Below are 16,409 nucleotides of genomic sequence, written 5' to 3' on the forward strand. Positions count from 1 at the left end.
GGGGGCCTGAGAAAGCTGGGAGGAAGTCTAGCTTGGAACTGTAGGCTTTATAGGAGGTAGGCAGAGATGCCAGGGGCACAGAGGCTAGAGTGAGGTCTCTGGTCCCTCAGAGATCCCCAGGGGACTAGGAGAAAAGCAGACCCTGCTATCTCCAACCCAATACTGATCCCACCCAGCCCAGTGCCCACATCAGAGAGAAGTAGAGTGCAGGCTGGTCTGCTTCCCAGAGCTGGCCCTGCCATGGCACTGGTGGGTCCGGCAGCTGCAGTGGGAGTGGGCAAGGCCGGCGTCCACACCAGAGAGGGAGGCCCATTGGTGGGGGGGGGCGACTCGAGGGGCTGCCAGCGCTGGGTCCTAGGCCCTTTGTATAGAAGATGCCAAACATGTAAAGTTGGACTCCATGGAGAGGCCAGAGGTGCTTGAAGGTGGGGTGATGTCATGGTGCCCAGGCCTGGGAGGAAAGAGAAGGGTTGGAGAGGAGAAGGCACAGCTCCAGGCCACTAACATAACAGGAGAGCGGGTGAGCAGGGGAAGGAAAGTGTCCTCACTGCATCTCCCCTTCCATTCTCACATCCCAGAGCTGGTCTCTGAACTAAGCTATTGGCTTCTGAGAGGGTGATCCAACCAGGAGAATGCCTCTGCCCTTGGTCCAGGTGCTGGAAGCTGGCTGCCTCTTGGGGGAAGATGCCAGGGTAAGTAACCTGGGTCCAGATAGATGAAGGGAGGAATCTTCAAAGTCAATGTCCCTTCAGCCATAACCTAGAGGACATTCACAGATGGGCACGAGGTTCCAGAAAGGGAGACTGAGTCTCTTTCACTGTTATACCTGAGCACCGAGTGAGCAATGGCTGGCCCAGTGAATCTCCCTCAGTTAGAGTCAGCTGCAATGACTAGATGGTGGTGAGCAGACTCTTCAGGAGGCAAGGACAGGCTCAGGCCGCCCCAGAGGGAAGAGCAAAGTGGAGCCCGGACAAACGCAGAAAAGCAGGCGTCCACTGGACAGCCCTCAAAAGCCTTGGGGTCCTAGGTCCCTTCTGTGGAGGGTCATCCTAGAGCTGGTCCCTCCCCCAGACCTCCACCCTCAGGATACCGGAGTCAGGAAGCCCAGGGACTCTCTTCTGGGTGCAAGTCCTCAGGCTGGGGGGTTGGTGCTTTAAGCATCAGAGAGAAACCCAGGAACTGAGACCCTGCTGCCAGAACTGGCAGAGTGGGAGCGCTGGCCTGGGGCGGGCACCCCCGGAGGGAGCTGAGACCAGCCTGGGCAAGAACTGCAGGGGACCTGCCTACAGGTGGGCACTGCACAAGGAGGCATCCAGAGCCCGAGGAAATGGCAGAACCAACTGCCCAGGAAAGGAAGACAGGTTCTGGGCTTGGCTGCCAGGACGCCAGGCTTCCAGGATGCCGAGCAGACGTGGGCTCCAGGCCACTCCCCGGGCTCCAGCTCGGGAGAAATGCAGAGGAGCAGGCCCCTCCCCCTCCGTCTCCGACAAGACTGGAGTGAGTTTGGGGTTCTCGGCTTCCCCCCTCCCCAAGCCCGGGAGAACATTCCCCTGGCACCCCCATGCTCATGGATGTCGGCTCTCCTTCCCTCGGGTCCTCCTGCCTCCCTCCTCACCGCTCTGCGGCTCCCCATCAGCCCCATCCCCTGCTGCTGCACCAGATTCCCACCTGCCCCCTGGCACCCTCTCAATTCACAGTTGGCACTGCCGATGTCACTTCGCTCCCCAGTGCCTGCAACCTTGGTCAAAGCTTCCCGGGATCCCTGTCCTGGGGTCCCCCAACGTTGGCATCTCCCCTTTCATGACACTGGTGCTGGGGACCCGGGCATGCCTGAGGGCACCGGCCGGCTCCTGCGGGGGCAGCGGCTCTTCGCTCCGCCACACACGTTGTCCTTGGGCAGCTGGGGCCGGGGGGTGGTGGCGGTGGGAGGAGGTCCTTGTGGGGATACTGCGAAGCCGGCGCCGGGCACTCAGCCCGGCGGTGCTCAGACTACGGGGGTCCGGGGTCCGATCCGCGGTCGCTCCAGCCCGCGCCCCCGGGCTGCGATGACCCCGGGGGTAAGTCTCCGCGGCTCTGGCGGCCCAGGGACGGGGCTCCGAGACGGCGCCCCGCGCTGCCGCCGTCCTGCCCACCGGCGTAGGGCGCCCAGCCCGCGCGGGGCCGCGCTTACCTGGGCTGGCTGCCTCCGGGTCCCGGTACATGGTCCCCTCGTCGCCGGCTCCCTCCGGGCTCCTCAGAGCCGCCCGTAGCCGCGCGCTGCTCCGCCGCCGCCGCAGGGCATGGGGCCCGGCGACCCCCGGGGGCGGGTCCGAGGGCGGGGGCCGCGCGGGCTGCACCGAGCCGCGGAGCCGGGGAGCGGGGGCCGCCCGCCAGCCCTCCCGCCCGCCCTCCGAGCACGCTGCCGCCGCCGAGCCGCCGCCGAGCCGCGCCGAGCCTCCTCCCTCCGGCCTGCGCGCCGCGTGTGCGCGCCGGAGCGTGTGTGTGTGTGTGTGTACGAGGCCGTGCGTTTGTGTGTGTGTATACGAGGCCGTGCGTGCGTGTGTGTGTGTGTGTGTGTGTGCGCGCGTGTGTGTGTGAGAGCGCGTGTGTGAGCGCGCCTGGGGCACCGCCGGCGCCGCCCGCCCGCTGCTGCCCGCTGCCGGCCGCGCGCCGCACTGCAGCCCGCGCCCGCCGCCGCCCGGAGCCGCCCCGAGGGCACCGCCGCCGCCCCGCGTCCCGCCTGCCTGCAGCCCCCGTGGGGAGGGCACGGCGCACTCCGGCTGCGTTCTTCGAGCCTGCGGGTCCCGTCGCACTGCGCGGCCCACTCGGCCGGTGCGTTCCTGATAGCAGCGGCTTCGAATCCGGCAGGGCCGCGGAGCCCGCCACCTCCTCCGAGGTGTTTTTTGACTCCGCTTCAAAAGGCGTGGAAATCCTGTCCAGGTTTTCCACTTGGTGACGGCTCGAGGGCGTCAGCTCGGGCCTCCAAACCGCGACGGTCCGAGGGAGACGGGCTGGTGTGTGCAAAAACGAGGAGTGGAATTTTTGCCAGGCTGAGCCTGGATCCTCTACTCTGGCCACCTCTCAAGCTTGCACACATATGGAACCGAAAAGTCTAGGATCGCCCTAGACTAGACCTAGTGACTCGCCACTTAACCCAGTCTAAGGCTTAGAAGAAGAAAACAAACCTTACAGCCTGTGCTCATCTACCCGCCCCGCCCTTATTTTCCTTGACATTGCTTCCGTGTGTAGGAAGGAAATCTCTCCTTGCCCTTACAAACCTGGGACTCTCTCGGTCCTCTCTGCCCCCCTGTCAGCTCAGCTCAGTCCCAATCAGATGAACCCTGGTTCTTCTTTCTCTGCAGAACTGGAACTGTTTGATTCTGTGGCAGAGAAGAGAAGGGCCCTTTCCCTTAGCATTTGAGGGGCCCTAACCAAACCTATCGGTGGTTTCAGGTACAGAGACCTCCCTGCGCACACCTACACACCTGATTAACGACACCACCACCACCCCACGCAAGGCACACAAACACACCTCCCACACCAGCAGCTAGACGCTGAGGCGGCACACAGCCTGCCCCCACCCTGAATTGGAGGGGGTCAGCAGGAAGGTGTGATCCCAGGTCTGCTACAGCATCCGCCCTTCCCTCCACTGTGAAAGCAGTTCACAGATGAGCCAAGCTTTCCAGAGTCAAGGCTTCCTCCTCCCACCCTGAGAAATCCACTGAACTGATTTTATACTGCACAGCTCACACCCAGCCACACCTCCACCTTCCCACAGCGCAGCGGGCAGCCAGCACCCACGGGGACAAACCTCAGCTCCAGTCTCCCCCAACACACACACACACACACACACACACACACACGCACCATTCCCTTGAATGCACATGGGGCCTATTGCACACAGACACACACGTGCACACACACCTCCGCCCACAGCTTTTCCGGTTGAGAAACGGATAAGAAAATCCCCCCAAGCAAACCTTCATGAAGATTGTTCCGGTGGAGAACAGATTTCCTTGGATTGAATGTTCTAATTAAAAATGGAAGGAAAAGAGGCATTTGTAGGTTCTAGCCCACAATTCCTCAGTGGCCATAAATCTCAGCCCTCATCCCCTGGTCAAGGGCTATTACGTTTCATATACCCACATACAGCCAAGAATCCAGGAGCTATCCACACATCCTTTTTTGGCAAACCACAGAAAGCCAAGCCAACGACTGGGACCTCAGGGTCTCCAACTTAGCTTGTTCCCACTCCCTCCCACAGCTGCCTCTCTCATTGTCCTAGTAAAGAGCCAATAGTGTACCTTTTCCTCGCCCCCCAATCCTCCCTCCCCTCACCCTCCCGAGACTCCCCTCATCAACAGGCACCACACAGAAATGTTCTCTGTTCAGGAATCTCCCCACCCATCATCCTGAGAGTCCAGAGGAGGATAGCAGAATTCATCACTGCATCTCAACAGATCCTTTATAAGCATCTAGATTCACAGAGTTTTTCAGTGGTGGTGGGGGAATGGATCTGAGAGATGACCTAGGCCACCCCTCAGGTGACAGATGGTGAAGATAAGGCCTCTAGAGGGGAAGGAATTGACCCAGGGAGCTAAAGGCCCCAGAGTAAAGACCCAGGGAATTGATGAGAGAGCTAGGAATAGAACCTTTGGTCCTGACTCCCAGTCTTTTGCCAATATCACTGTGAGACTCACAAGAAGACCTATGGCTGCTCCCATCCAAGAGCATCCAGCCTGTCCCTGGCAGAAATGAAAATCCCAATCTCATTCACTGCCAGCACTCATCAGACAACCGTTGTTCTAGAATATCAGAACTGGAGCATCCGTCAAACATATCAGTTAAACCCCAAGAGATTCTGTTCTGGAAACTGAGGCTCTGGGGCATTGAAAACCTTTTTATTTCCTGCCTGAATCACTGATGCAGTAAAAGCTTTGAAGACACCCTTTCTCTGGGCCTCAGTCACTTTGTCTAGAGGATGCAGAGTCATTGGAAAGAGGAAAGAATACAGATTAGTGTAGTTCTGTCATGCATAGCTGTGTGACTCTGGGCAGATTACTTGACACCTCTGGGCCTCTGTGTTCTCATCCATACAATGGAGATAATAATAGCACCTAATCCCTTCTACTATTATAAAGACTAAACGAGATGATATAAATAAAGCACTTAAAATGCTACATGGAGAATTGAACTTATTGACAGATATTGAATGCCTTTATAGTTAGTTGTTTATCCTTAAGAGAGACACCACATATTCTCATTTCCATGTTTTGACTGTCAAGGAAGTTCTTCCAGATGTCTAACCTCAAACCATTCTGCTGCATTTGAAGGCTACTCTCTCCTTCCGGAGAATCAGTGAGAACCAAGCCAACTGTGAGTTCCTATCTTCTGAGCATTCGTGGAGTATGGAGCACAGGAAGGACATGAAGTCTGGGATTGAGCAGATCCTCTGAGAAAGGAGATCAGAGGGTGTGAATTACCCATGTCCTGCCCTCAGGTCCCATCCCTCGCAGGTGAGGGCCTGGGCCTTTGGTGTTCTGCCTCTCCCGCCCCAGAGAAGCCTTCTCCTTCTGTGAAGCTGCTGGCCCCTGTGTCCTCGGTTCCATGACGTGTCAGGAAATGCTGGCAGCACCTAATTCCCCCAGGGCTGCCACTGCTTCCTGTGGACCCTCGGGCCTGTTTCCAATTTGGTGCTATCATAGAGGCGCAGGTGTCCTGGGTCAGCTTCGGAAGGGACTCGAAGTAGGGAAGGACGTTCTGTCCCTCAGGAGCAGATGCCAGGTGCGCACTCTTCCCAACAGGGCCCCTGAGGCTGCCTGGCTTTGTTGCTAGGCCACGGCTGAGAGGCAGACTCCTGGGTTCCCTTCCGGCTTCTGCCGGGCATGGTCTCTAATGCTGCTGTCCTGCAAGGCTCCTGTCCCCCCAGCCCACCCCCTTGGCTGTGGCTGAATTATTAATAAAAGTGCTGAGAAAGCTGTTTGTGCAGTTCACGTGACAGAACAAACGCACTTCTTTCCTTGCCACCATTCATGAGGCGAGAGATGCAGGCTGAGCACTCGCCTGATCCAGGAGGGACAGCAGAAGACAGCTGTGAAGGGCCCGCTGTTGTGCTAGAGTGGGAGTGAGGACGGCTCTGCCACCCTGTCCCTGCATTGCCCCACCCCAGTTTCCCTTCCCTCTTCCGCTGAGGGCAAGAGTCTGGAGAAGGTAAAAGCATAAAATTCACAGAAGTCGCCTCCCCAGGAAGGACGCAACAGCCAACTCCTAGAAGCAGCTGCTGCCACCTCTGTGCCCACCTCATCACAATGGAAACTGAATCAATGCCTGCTGATCAATCACCTCTTCTCTGCAGAAGACCCAGTAACCACTGAATCTCGAGGCCCACCCAGGGCCCACACAGGTCACACTTCTGCCCAGCTGCGCTTTGAAGAACTGATACTACAGATGCAGGTCTGGCCCACAGTGTCCTGGCAAGAATCCTAGGCTCGAACTCTGGTCCTGCCCCTGCCACTAGCTAGCTATCTGGCCTCGACTGTTTACTGATGTCTCTGGGCCTCAGTTTTCTCATCCATAAAATAGGACTAAGTCGTTGCACCACATCAGTATGTGGTGAAAACACTGGAGAGATGGCTAGGCAAAGGCTGTGTCCTTCCTGACTCCAAGGGGATAACCCCAGGCATGAAGGACCTTGTCCCAGGCTGACCTTCCATAGGCCTGGGTCCCTGTTCCTCATCCTCAGGTCATGTTGCAGGGCCAGAAACATTCTCTTACCAGAAATGCCTTCCCCAATCTTAGCCATGCCCTAATTTCTCTGTGTAACCTCCTCCCCTCCTAGACTCAAGCCCCGAGTCTCTCTCTGTGCTCATCCTGGCACTCCCCATAGATGAAAGCTGGTCTCCCTTCTGGCCAGCCGCTGCTTGGGACAGTTCCAGCCTCAGTCAGAATCTAGGCTTTAGACCCCTGTTTTGAAACACCCCTCCCTGTTCTTGTGCAACTCTGGGACCCTGAGGCTGACGGAGAGCCGGCGGACTAGAGAGGTGTTCTTATCAGGACGCACGGTGGAAGCACTTCGGCTTGTCCATTTACAAGCCGAATGACCTGGGATAAATCACTCAATCCTTCTGAGCCTCAGTTTACCAGTCTATACCATAAGAATGTTGGTGTTTAATCTTGATTTGGCCTTGGAATCCTTTGGGAATCTAATGAACCCCATGGACCTCTCCTTTCTAGAAAAATGCACGCCCATATATAAATAGATGTGATATTTCCCATAATTGGGTGGCGGAGTCTTATAGGCTTCAGATAAAAATCCCTGTCCTAGAGGCCTATGTGGTCACTTCCAGCTCTGACTGAGCCCAGTGCTCTGCCCTATGCACCCTCCACACAGGTGATTCTCGGGTCGGGTCGTGGTGGGGGTAGGCTTGTGGTCTATCCCCCACATTTCTGCTTCCATAGCCCCTTCCCCCAGCGATCCCTGTGTGTGGAGTGCTCAGACCAGCGGTTCAATCCGCTTGGAGCCTATGAACAGGCTTCACCCGCCTTTCAAGGTATTTAAAGGTTCTTTGACCAAATGAGCTTTTTGATCCGCTGCTGATGGGAACCAAGCAGAGGTTTTTTTCGCCAACAGCCCCTCTCCCCCCATATATTAGTGACTAAGAGCTCTTTTGATATTGCAGAAACCTTCTGTGGATTGTTCAAAGCCTTGGCCCTTGTGGCCACATTCCGCGGAGACCCACGCCGGTCAGCTCCAGCTGCCACTGCCCACCTCCAGTGGTGGCCTAGTTAATGGGCCCTCCTAGTGCTAGAAGGCTCTGCCTGCCGCTGCAGGACGCCAGACCTGAGCCCAGCTGGCAGAGGGCTGCTTCAGTCCAGCCCCTCTCCTGCCAGGAAGCCCCTGCCAGGTCCAGGTAGGATGGGCTCTGAGTTAAGTGCACTCTGGACTCTGGCACAACACCCCCCTTCTTCTTACCCAACTGAGGGTGCACAGATGGGCATGAGGCCCGCAGGACCCGTTAACCTCTTTCCAGCGTCCAGTAAATGAGACCCCTTAGCCTGAGGCTGAGAAGAGGAAACAGGCTTCGGAAACGCCTGCCTGGTACAGGCGTCGGTGACTGAGGGACAGAAGCCAGAACACATTTACTCAAGTGGCGAAGACCCACTCTGCAAGCCCCCAACACAGCCGGGACCACTCCTCCTCCAGGGCCCCAGCAGGGGTGTCCTTGTGTAGGGGTGGCTGGGGGGAGAGTAGGATAGGGGATGAAGCATTGGGCTCAGGACCACCACCGCCCGGCGACGGACACCCCCAGCGCTGCCCTGCTTCTTGCCAAGTTGGCCGACCCACCCAGAGCACGCAGAGGTCCCGGCGGGGTGGGGGCCTGGGCGGGGATGCGCGTGCGCGGAGGGGGCGCTCCGGAGCCCGAGCTGGAGTGAGCCGGGGCATTACTGTGTGCAGAAGGTGGATTCGTCCACGGCCACGCTCGCTGCAGAAAAGGAAGTACCAGTGCCTCCAGCGGAGGGGGGTTGACACGCCCCGAAGGAGCCCCAGCCCTGCGCCCAAGGCCCCCATCCCTGCGACCCAGCTGGAGTTGAATGGAGTTGAAGACAGCAGTGGGGGTGGGGGCCCCACTTCTCAGCTGGTGTAGGCTTATCACCGCTGAGAGAGCTGTGACTGCCCCAGTTCCACGATGCCTGGCTCTGTGCTTCGGGGGATAACAGGCGGGGCCCCGGCATTCCGGGAGATGGGCGAGTTTAGGTCCCCTTCCTCATTAAGGGCTCTGGCGCTGCTGGGCTCATTGACCCAGCCAGACGGAGCACCAGAATCCAGTCCCGGCCCTGTAATAACCATAATAGCAGCAGCCACCATTTATTGAGCTCTGAGGGCTTGCTAGGCCCAAGTGCCAAGTGCATAACACCCATTATCCCACTTAACAGTCACAGCAGCCGGATGAAGAAGTCCAGTTGTGATTCCCTCTGGAGGCAGACAAGGCTGAGGATCAGAGGGCGTGGCTTACCCGAGGTCACACAACCAGAAGGGGTGAGGAGAGGGGCAGCTGGGAGTCCCACCCCAGCTCTGTGACCAGGTCTAGAGCCCAAGCACTTAACCACTGGGCTTCGCTGCCTTTCCACTTAGAACTTTCCTGAAGATGGGCAGGCTCTGGCCAGGGCCAGCTCTTCATCCCTGCCCCTGCCCTGCCCACCGCCCCCCACCCTGTTTAGCCCAACTCATGGAGGCTGCAGGGGAAGTAGAGGTGGGGGCAGCACTGGAAAGAGGGAGAAGATTGGGGACCACCCCCCCTTTGCTCTTGGATCACCTCTCTTTGTGTTACCTCTCCCCTCAATTGTGGGCATTCCTCAGGGCTCTGTGCTTAGCTGTTACCTTCCTTCTCACCCCACACTCCCTCCTGCATGCTCATCCACTCCCACGGCTTTAGCTTCCGCTTTAGCCCAACTCCTAGCTCTGCCTCTGGGACCCTGCCCTCCCTCCCAAGCTGGCATCTGCCTTCTCGCTGCAGCCTCTCCACCCTGGTGGAGTGAATCCATTACCTTCCTTGGGAAGCAGCCCCTTCCTGGGGTCTCGCCATGCCCCTTCAGGCCTCATCATTCTGCCAAGCTCCAGATCAGTTCCCGAGCCTCCCACTGCTGTCCCTCCACATCAGATCAGTTTCCGGGCCCTTCAGACCTGTCCTCGGGGAGCCTCTCACACCCTCAGCTCAAACTTGGCCGCTGCCTCTCTAAGTCAGACACCCGCAGCTTTCTCGCGCTCCGCCTCAGCAGCGGATCCTGAATGGTTGCCTGCTCCTCCATTCTGGTCTGGTGCCCTCTTTCACTGTGATTGTCTAATAATCTGATCAAGCTGCTCCCAGCAACACGCCCCCCGGGCCTTCGGTGGCTCCCCACGGCCTGTGGAATGAGAGGTAAGAAACTACGCCTGACATGGAGTCCTCACCAGTATAATGCCCTGTGCTCCGTGTCTTGTCCAATGACCTTCCTTTCCAGGGGTCCCCAAACTTTTTACACAGAGGGCCAGTTCACTGTCCCTCAGACCGTTGGAGGGCCGCCACATACAGTGCTCCTCCCACTGACCACCAATGAAAGAAGTGGCCCTTCCGGAAGTGCGGTGGGGGGCCGGATAAATGGCCTCAGGGGGCTGCATGGGGGACGCCTGCTTTAGCCTAAGGCTCTTCCTGAGTTTCTGCTGTGTTTCTAGCCTTCAAAGCCCACCTCAAATGCCACTTCCTCCAGGGAGCTGCCCCGGATCCTCCCAGGTGAGTTTGAACTCTCTCTGAGCCCACGGTACTTCCTCCGCACTGCTCTGACGGGACTGTCTAGGTCAGTGGTACCTGTGTGCCTTTCCCGTCCTGCCCCTGCCCTGCCCACCGCCCCCCACCCATGCAATGGGTCAGGAGCTCTTCAAAGTTAAGGACTGCCTGTTACTATCCATCCTCATCTTCCTTTGTTCACTTTTTTCTTTTTTCTTCTTTCACTCATTTTTTAATTGCTCCACCCAACAGACACGCTCCTATGTGCTCGGTGCGGCATGTACAGGACTCCTGGTCGAGGCTTCTCCTCTGGGTAACTGGCACACAGTGGGACAAGTGTCCGGGTAACTGGCACACAGTGGGACAAGTGTCCGGGTAACTGGCACACAGTGGGACAAGCGCACAAATGGAGGGGTGCTCAGGGCACATTCACGGGGAAGTCCGGCCTGGGGCGAGCCTTTCTCAGTTCCCTGAACGCCGGACCCTGGCCTTGGCACTGGGACGGAAGGTAAGGTCGAGCAAGACGAAGCCTTGCCCTTCAGGAGGATTGTGGGTCCATAGAAACAGTCTCTGTGTGTGGGTGTGAACAAAGTGCCCTAAAACCGTAGAAGACAGAACAATGACTTCGGCCCTGGAAAAATCCAGTAGCTTCCCAAATGCCGAGACTTTGCACCAAGAGGGAACCGCTTTAAGTCTTGCTGAAATAAATGGGATGGGAGAAGAAATGGCACATAACAGAGACCAAAGGAGAAGAGGAAGAGAGGGGAGGACAATGGCAGAGCATTGTCACCACATTTGCACAAAGTGGCCCTGCTGCTCATCCCAGAGTGAGTGTCTTATGGGCAAATGACCTCATGAGATGCAGGCCTCTGATCTCTCAGAAAGAAAGTATCTATATATTTGTGTGTGTGTGTGTGTGTGTGTGTGTGATATTATTAGTCATCGGACAAGTAAATCCTTTCCAGAAACCTCAATTTTCCCTTGGGAAAATCAAGCATACCCTCTGATAACTCAATTTCCTCCCTAGGCCTCAGTTTCCCCATCTGCAACATGAAGATGCGGGAGCGCCTGTCTCTGACTCTTCCAGGGAAACGCTCTGTTGGACCCTCTGTTCTCTCCTGCCCTCCACACCCTCGGCTGAGCTCAGGAGTCCTCATCATGTCACAACGGCCACTCCCTGTCCTGTTTGTCTTTCTGGCCAAACAAGGCCATGCAGAAAGTGAGGCATGTGTGGATTTTCAACCGGAAGTCTCCTTGTAAATTTTGGGGCCCAGGCTTCAGGCCTGTATTCTGAAAAATCCCCCGGTGGGCCCCTCCCTTCCATCCCAGTTCCAAGACCTGGGTTCTCCGGGGGAAGCTCCACTTTTCTCCAGGTCACCGTGGGCTTCTCCCTTTATGGCCAGAAGTGTTGGGGCACAAGATACCCCCAGGAGAAGGGGATGAAGGCTGCAATGCGGGAAGAGGAAAGCTCCTACCATAACCCTCCTCACCCCCTCTGGTGTGGGCTCCCGCCCATTCCCTGCATCTGGCTAGTGTGCTGCCCCTCCCACCCCCCCTCCCTGTCAGTCAGACACATCTTGGCATGTTCCCGCCCACCCTTTTTTCCTTGCCTGCACATTGAATTGGTGACAAGGCTTGACTGCCACCCCCCCCCCCCCGCCATGCTCCTGGTTCTCTCTCCAATCCTTCTCACCCCCCCACCCCCACCCATTGCCCTAGCCTAGGTCCTCTCATTTCTCATTGGCTCTCTCTGTATCCCCTCCTCTGGCTCCAAGTGGCTCTCCTTCCTGCCACTGTCCTATGGGCACCAAAGCACAAGTGTTACCATGTTGCTTTTCAGTTCAAAGCCCTCCCATGGGCCCCCATTGCTTTGGGGGAGAGGCTTGCTCCTTGTCTGACAGGCAGAACCCTTCCTGACCTAACTTAGAGGGGCAGAGTCATCTTTGAAAGGGTTCTTAGGGTGAGAAAACTGCCTGAAGGACAGTGTGGGCGGCATATTTCAGAGAGGGAACAGCGAGTGCAAAAGTGGGGAGATTGACCTGGCTTGGGCGCCCAGGGGGTCTCAGACACACCAACTATGTGCCAGACACTCTTCTCATGTTGGAAGTACAGCAGTGATCAGAACAAAGACCCTTGCCCTCTGGGAGCTGGCATCTGGCAGGAGAGACGGGCAATCAGCAATAGCAAAATAAGTAAATGTCATTGTATGTTGAAAGGTGATGAATATTGTGGAAAAATAAAGGGTAGGGAGAAACAAGGGTTTTCTGGAATGCTGGGGATGGATTGCAACATAAAGACAGGGAGGTCAAGGTTGGCCTCAGAGAAGGTGACGTCTGAGCAGAGACTTGAGGGAGGGGTTCAGCACTGTGGCTCTCTGGGTTAACAGTGGGCCAGAGATAGGGAACAGCCAGAGCAAAGGCCCTGAGGTGGAACTGTTGTGTCAGGAAAGCTGGAGGAACAGCAAGGAGGCTTGTGGGCTGGAGCAGAGTGGGGGAGGCAGGGAGGCATCGCAGAGAAAGTCAGGAGAGGAAGCGGGGAGGGGATTATGGGTCACTGTAAGAGGTTCGGGAGATGGGAAGTTTCTAGAGTGCTTTGGCTGTACTGAGGGAGCCGGGGCTGTTAGGAGGCTGTTGCAATAATCTAGGCCAGAAATGAGGTGGTTCAGAGCAGGGTAGATATAGCGGAGGTGGTGGGGAGTGATTGGATTTTGCATCTATTCTGAAGGCAGAACCAACAGGATTTCCTGATGGATTGGATGTGGGTTGTGAGAGAAAGGGAGGAGGTGACCTCACCTCCAAGCTCTCAGTCTGAGCAATGGAAGACTAGGACTGCCATTGACCGGAATGGGAAGTTGGGGTTAGAGCAACATTTCTCAATCTTTTTTTCATTATCGCCTACCCCAAAACCCCCAAGGACACTTTCTAGAATTTTTTTCTTCAATTAACACCCCCCCCCAATTTTAATAGTGCAGTTATAATGTATATATGCTTATATACTTTGGCTCTTCAGAGAGTCACAGACCATGGCAATATCTAAGAATTTTTGTCCCCTCCAAGAACTAATTTTCACCTGCTTGGGAGAGGTGATGCTCCTGTGGAGAAGGCACGTGTTAGAGCAAGTTGTACACGGGAGGGCAGGCGCTCGGGTTCATGCAAGACCGAGTGGAGCAGTCTGTTCCAGGGAGGAGGTGTGGAGGAGACACTTGGACTTCTGGGTTCCAGGCTGGAGGGATGGGTCTGGGAGTCAATGGCGCTCATGTGGCGCTTAAAGCCATGAGACCTGTGAGATGACCACGGCAGTGAGTACAGACAGAGGCCAGGCTCAGTGACTGGGCTTGGGGTACCCCACAATGAGGGGCTTATGAGGAGAGCAAGAATCAGCTGTGGAGACTCAGAAGGAACGTCCAGAGAGGTTGGAGAAAACCAAGTGAGCACAACAGCTGGCCGGGAAGCCAAGTGGAAAGTGTGCTTCGGGGGAAGGGAGCGCCAGACTGTGTCAAATGCTGCAAGACGGAGAACTGAGCCATAGGAGATGTTGTTGACAGGGGCACTTTTGATGGGGCGAGGGTGGGGGGGGACAGCCGATTGGAATGGGTTTGAGAGGAACAGGAAGAGAGGAAGGGAAGGTGGTGGACTGACTACTCCCAGGAGCTTCTCTGCAGAGGGGAGCAGGGGAGAGATGGAGGGTAGCTGGCAGGGAAAGTGGGATCCAGGCAGCTTTGTGTTAGATGGGAGGAAGAACTGGGAGTCTGTTCCCTGATGGGAAGATGGGGATGATCTGGTGGAGAGGGTGAAAGAGAGGGTGCAGGAGGGACAGAGTGTGGGGGACGGGCATGCTGGACCCAGGCCCTCGAGCAGCGCGGAGAGCTGAGCTCCTGGGCCCAGTGCGGGTGGCAGCGTGGGCGACATGTCTCGTAGGACTGGGGAGGAAGAACGTGTGGGTGAGGGTGGCTGTGCCCACACGAATCTGGAGAGTCTAGATTGTCTTCGGGAAGTGGGAAACAAGGTCAGCAGCTGAGAGTCGGGTTGGGGGAGGCTGGGACAGGGCGAGAGGCACGGTGGTGAGAAGTCGTCCCGGGAGCAACGGGGGGGCAGCTATGAAAGGGTCTGCTGCAGCAAGCCTCTGCCCCCTGCTGGCCCAGGCCAGCTGCCCACCCACCCCACGCTCCACGAGGAGAGGTCTCATCCTGTCCTCAGCATTCTAGTTACCAACAGGGGCTGTGCAGGCAGGCGGCCAATGTTTGAATTCTTTTCCACGAGTCGCTTATTGTGTAACCTTGGGCAAGATTTCTTTTAATGTCCCCACGCCTCAGCTTTCTCACTTGTGAAATAGGGGCAATGGCAGCAGAGAGCCCTCTGTGCTGTGCTATTTTGGACCTGTTGCCTGGCGTGGAGGAGGGCTTGGTAAGTAAGTGGAGGGGAGGCGGGAGCAGGGGGGGGGAGTTTGCTCTCGGCCCCTGCGGCCCAGGAGAGGGGGGCAGCAGGCTGGCGTCAGATCTCTGCACCCCGCCACTGCCCAGAAAAACTCTGTGGCTCACCCCCAGTGCTCAGCTCTCACCATGGAGCTGGGGGCCCTGGCAGACCCAACTCTCAGTGTCAGCTGGGGACGGAGCCGGCACGCAGCCCAGCACAGTCGCTAACTCAGCCCACAGCCAGGGCCCCCGGCCACCCCTCACCCACCCCTCACCCACCAGCAGAGCCCACCAGCGCAGGCCAGGACACAAGGGCTGGAGTTGGCACCTCCCCCTCAGGCCCCAACCTAGACTTCCTCCCCAGCCTGGCCCTTCCTGTGTTTCCTCCCTGGGCCCTGGAAGCCGTTTCCTCCACGGGGTCAGGGCAGGATGTTATTTTCTCTCTCCAGAACTCAGAGCTTTCTGGACTTGCTGACTTCTCGGTTTGGGCCACTGAGATCCCCTAGAAAATCACCCACTGGCTAGCCCCTCCCCGGAAGCTGTGAGGAGGGGGCTATGCCAAGGGGGTGTCCCTTGTGTGTGTGTATATCTGTGTAGGGAGTGAACAGGAGGGTTCATGGGGGCAATGTGGCCTTGCCCTTCTCCAGTGGGCTGGCAACACACCATGGAAAGACTGTGGGATGGGAGCTGGCGCCGTGGGAGCGGCTCACCGCCTGGCAGTGGGGCCGGCTTGGCCGCGCCCATCTGGGTACTCGCTCCCGGAACCGTCCTCATTCAACCGCCCCACCGCAACCTGGAGGTAGCAATCAAGCCTCCCTCACAAGGGGCCTGCGAGGAGCGAGAGCTAACGGCCAGAATGGGCTCCATGGTCCGTGATGAGATCCACAGTGTTTCCCGGCATTCCCAGATGCCTGGCAGGAGGCGCGAGGAGCAGCTGCTGAATGCCAGGTAGCGGGAAGACCGGAGCCGAGGTGGGGCCAGTGAAGTGCGCAGCAAGCTCAGCCCCTCGATGACCCAGCCGGCACCCGCTGTGAGCTTGGTTCTCAGGCCTGGCAGGGGCTGGCACCGATGCCTGGCCGCCCTGATCACTCGTGTGTCCTGCCAGCCGGCAGCCAAATGGATCCTGGGTTTCCAGGACCCTGGCAGAGACCAGCTGCTGCGCCATTCCCGCCCCGTGTGTCCACCCTGCCTCTCCCCTCCCCAGTCTGGGCACCCCCCAGGGAAAGGGTCAGTGCCCGTGTGTCCACCCTGCCTCTCCCCTCCCCAGTCTGGGCGCCCCCCAGGGAAAGGGTCAGTGCCCGTGTGTCCACCCTGCCTCTCCCCTCCCCAGACTGGGCGCCCCCCAGGGAAAGGGTCAGTGCCCGTGTGTCCACCCTGCCTCTCCCCTCCCCAGTCTGGGCGCCCCCCAGGGAAAGGGTCAGTGCCCGTGTGTCCACCCTGCCTCTCCCCTCCCCAGTCTGGGCGCCCCCCAGGGAAAGGGTCAGTGCCCGGGTTTCCAGGAGCCTGGCAGAGACCAGCTGCCGCGCCATTCCCGCCCCGTGTGTCCACCCTGCCTCTCCCCTCCCCAGTCTGGGCACCCCCCAGGGAAAGGGTCAGTGCCCGTGTGTCCACCCTGCCTCTCCCCTCCCCAGTCTGGGCGCCCCCCAGGGAAAGGGTCAGTGCCCGGGTTTCCAGGAGCCTGGCAGAGACCAGCTGCCGTGCCATTCCCGCCCCGTGTGTCCACCCTGCCTCTCCCCTCCCCAGTCTGGGTGCCCCCC

The 16,409-nt window shown here is 58.0% G+C and overlaps 1 protein-coding gene across 8 annotated transcripts in view; it reads right to left on the reverse strand.

The window, feature by feature from the left end:
• Positions 1-2,973, reverse strand: part of SYT7 (synaptotagmin 7) — a 62,122-nt gene extending 59,149 nt beyond the window's left edge. For 7 of the 8 annotated variants that reach the window (XM_066251675.1, XM_066251672.1, XM_066251668.1 and 4 more), the window contains exon 1: positions 2,171-2,929. In XM_066251675.1, coding sequence (XP_066107772.1) covers positions 2,171-2,201 — 31 coding nt within the window. In that variant the 5' untranslated portion in view covers positions 2,202-2,929. Of the gene's footprint in view, positions 1-2,170 lie in introns of all 8 variants that reach the window. The other variant, XM_066251667.1, reaches the window with a different exon arrangement.
• Positions 2,974-16,409: the final 13,436 nt, after the last annotated feature.

This window comes from Saccopteryx bilineata, chromosome 1 (assembly GCF_036850765.1).
Source record: "Saccopteryx bilineata isolate mSacBil1 chromosome 1, mSacBil1_pri_phased_curated, whole genome shotgun sequence".
NCBI classification, from domain to species: domain Eukaryota; kingdom Metazoa; phylum Chordata; class Mammalia; order Chiroptera; family Emballonuridae; genus Saccopteryx; species Saccopteryx bilineata.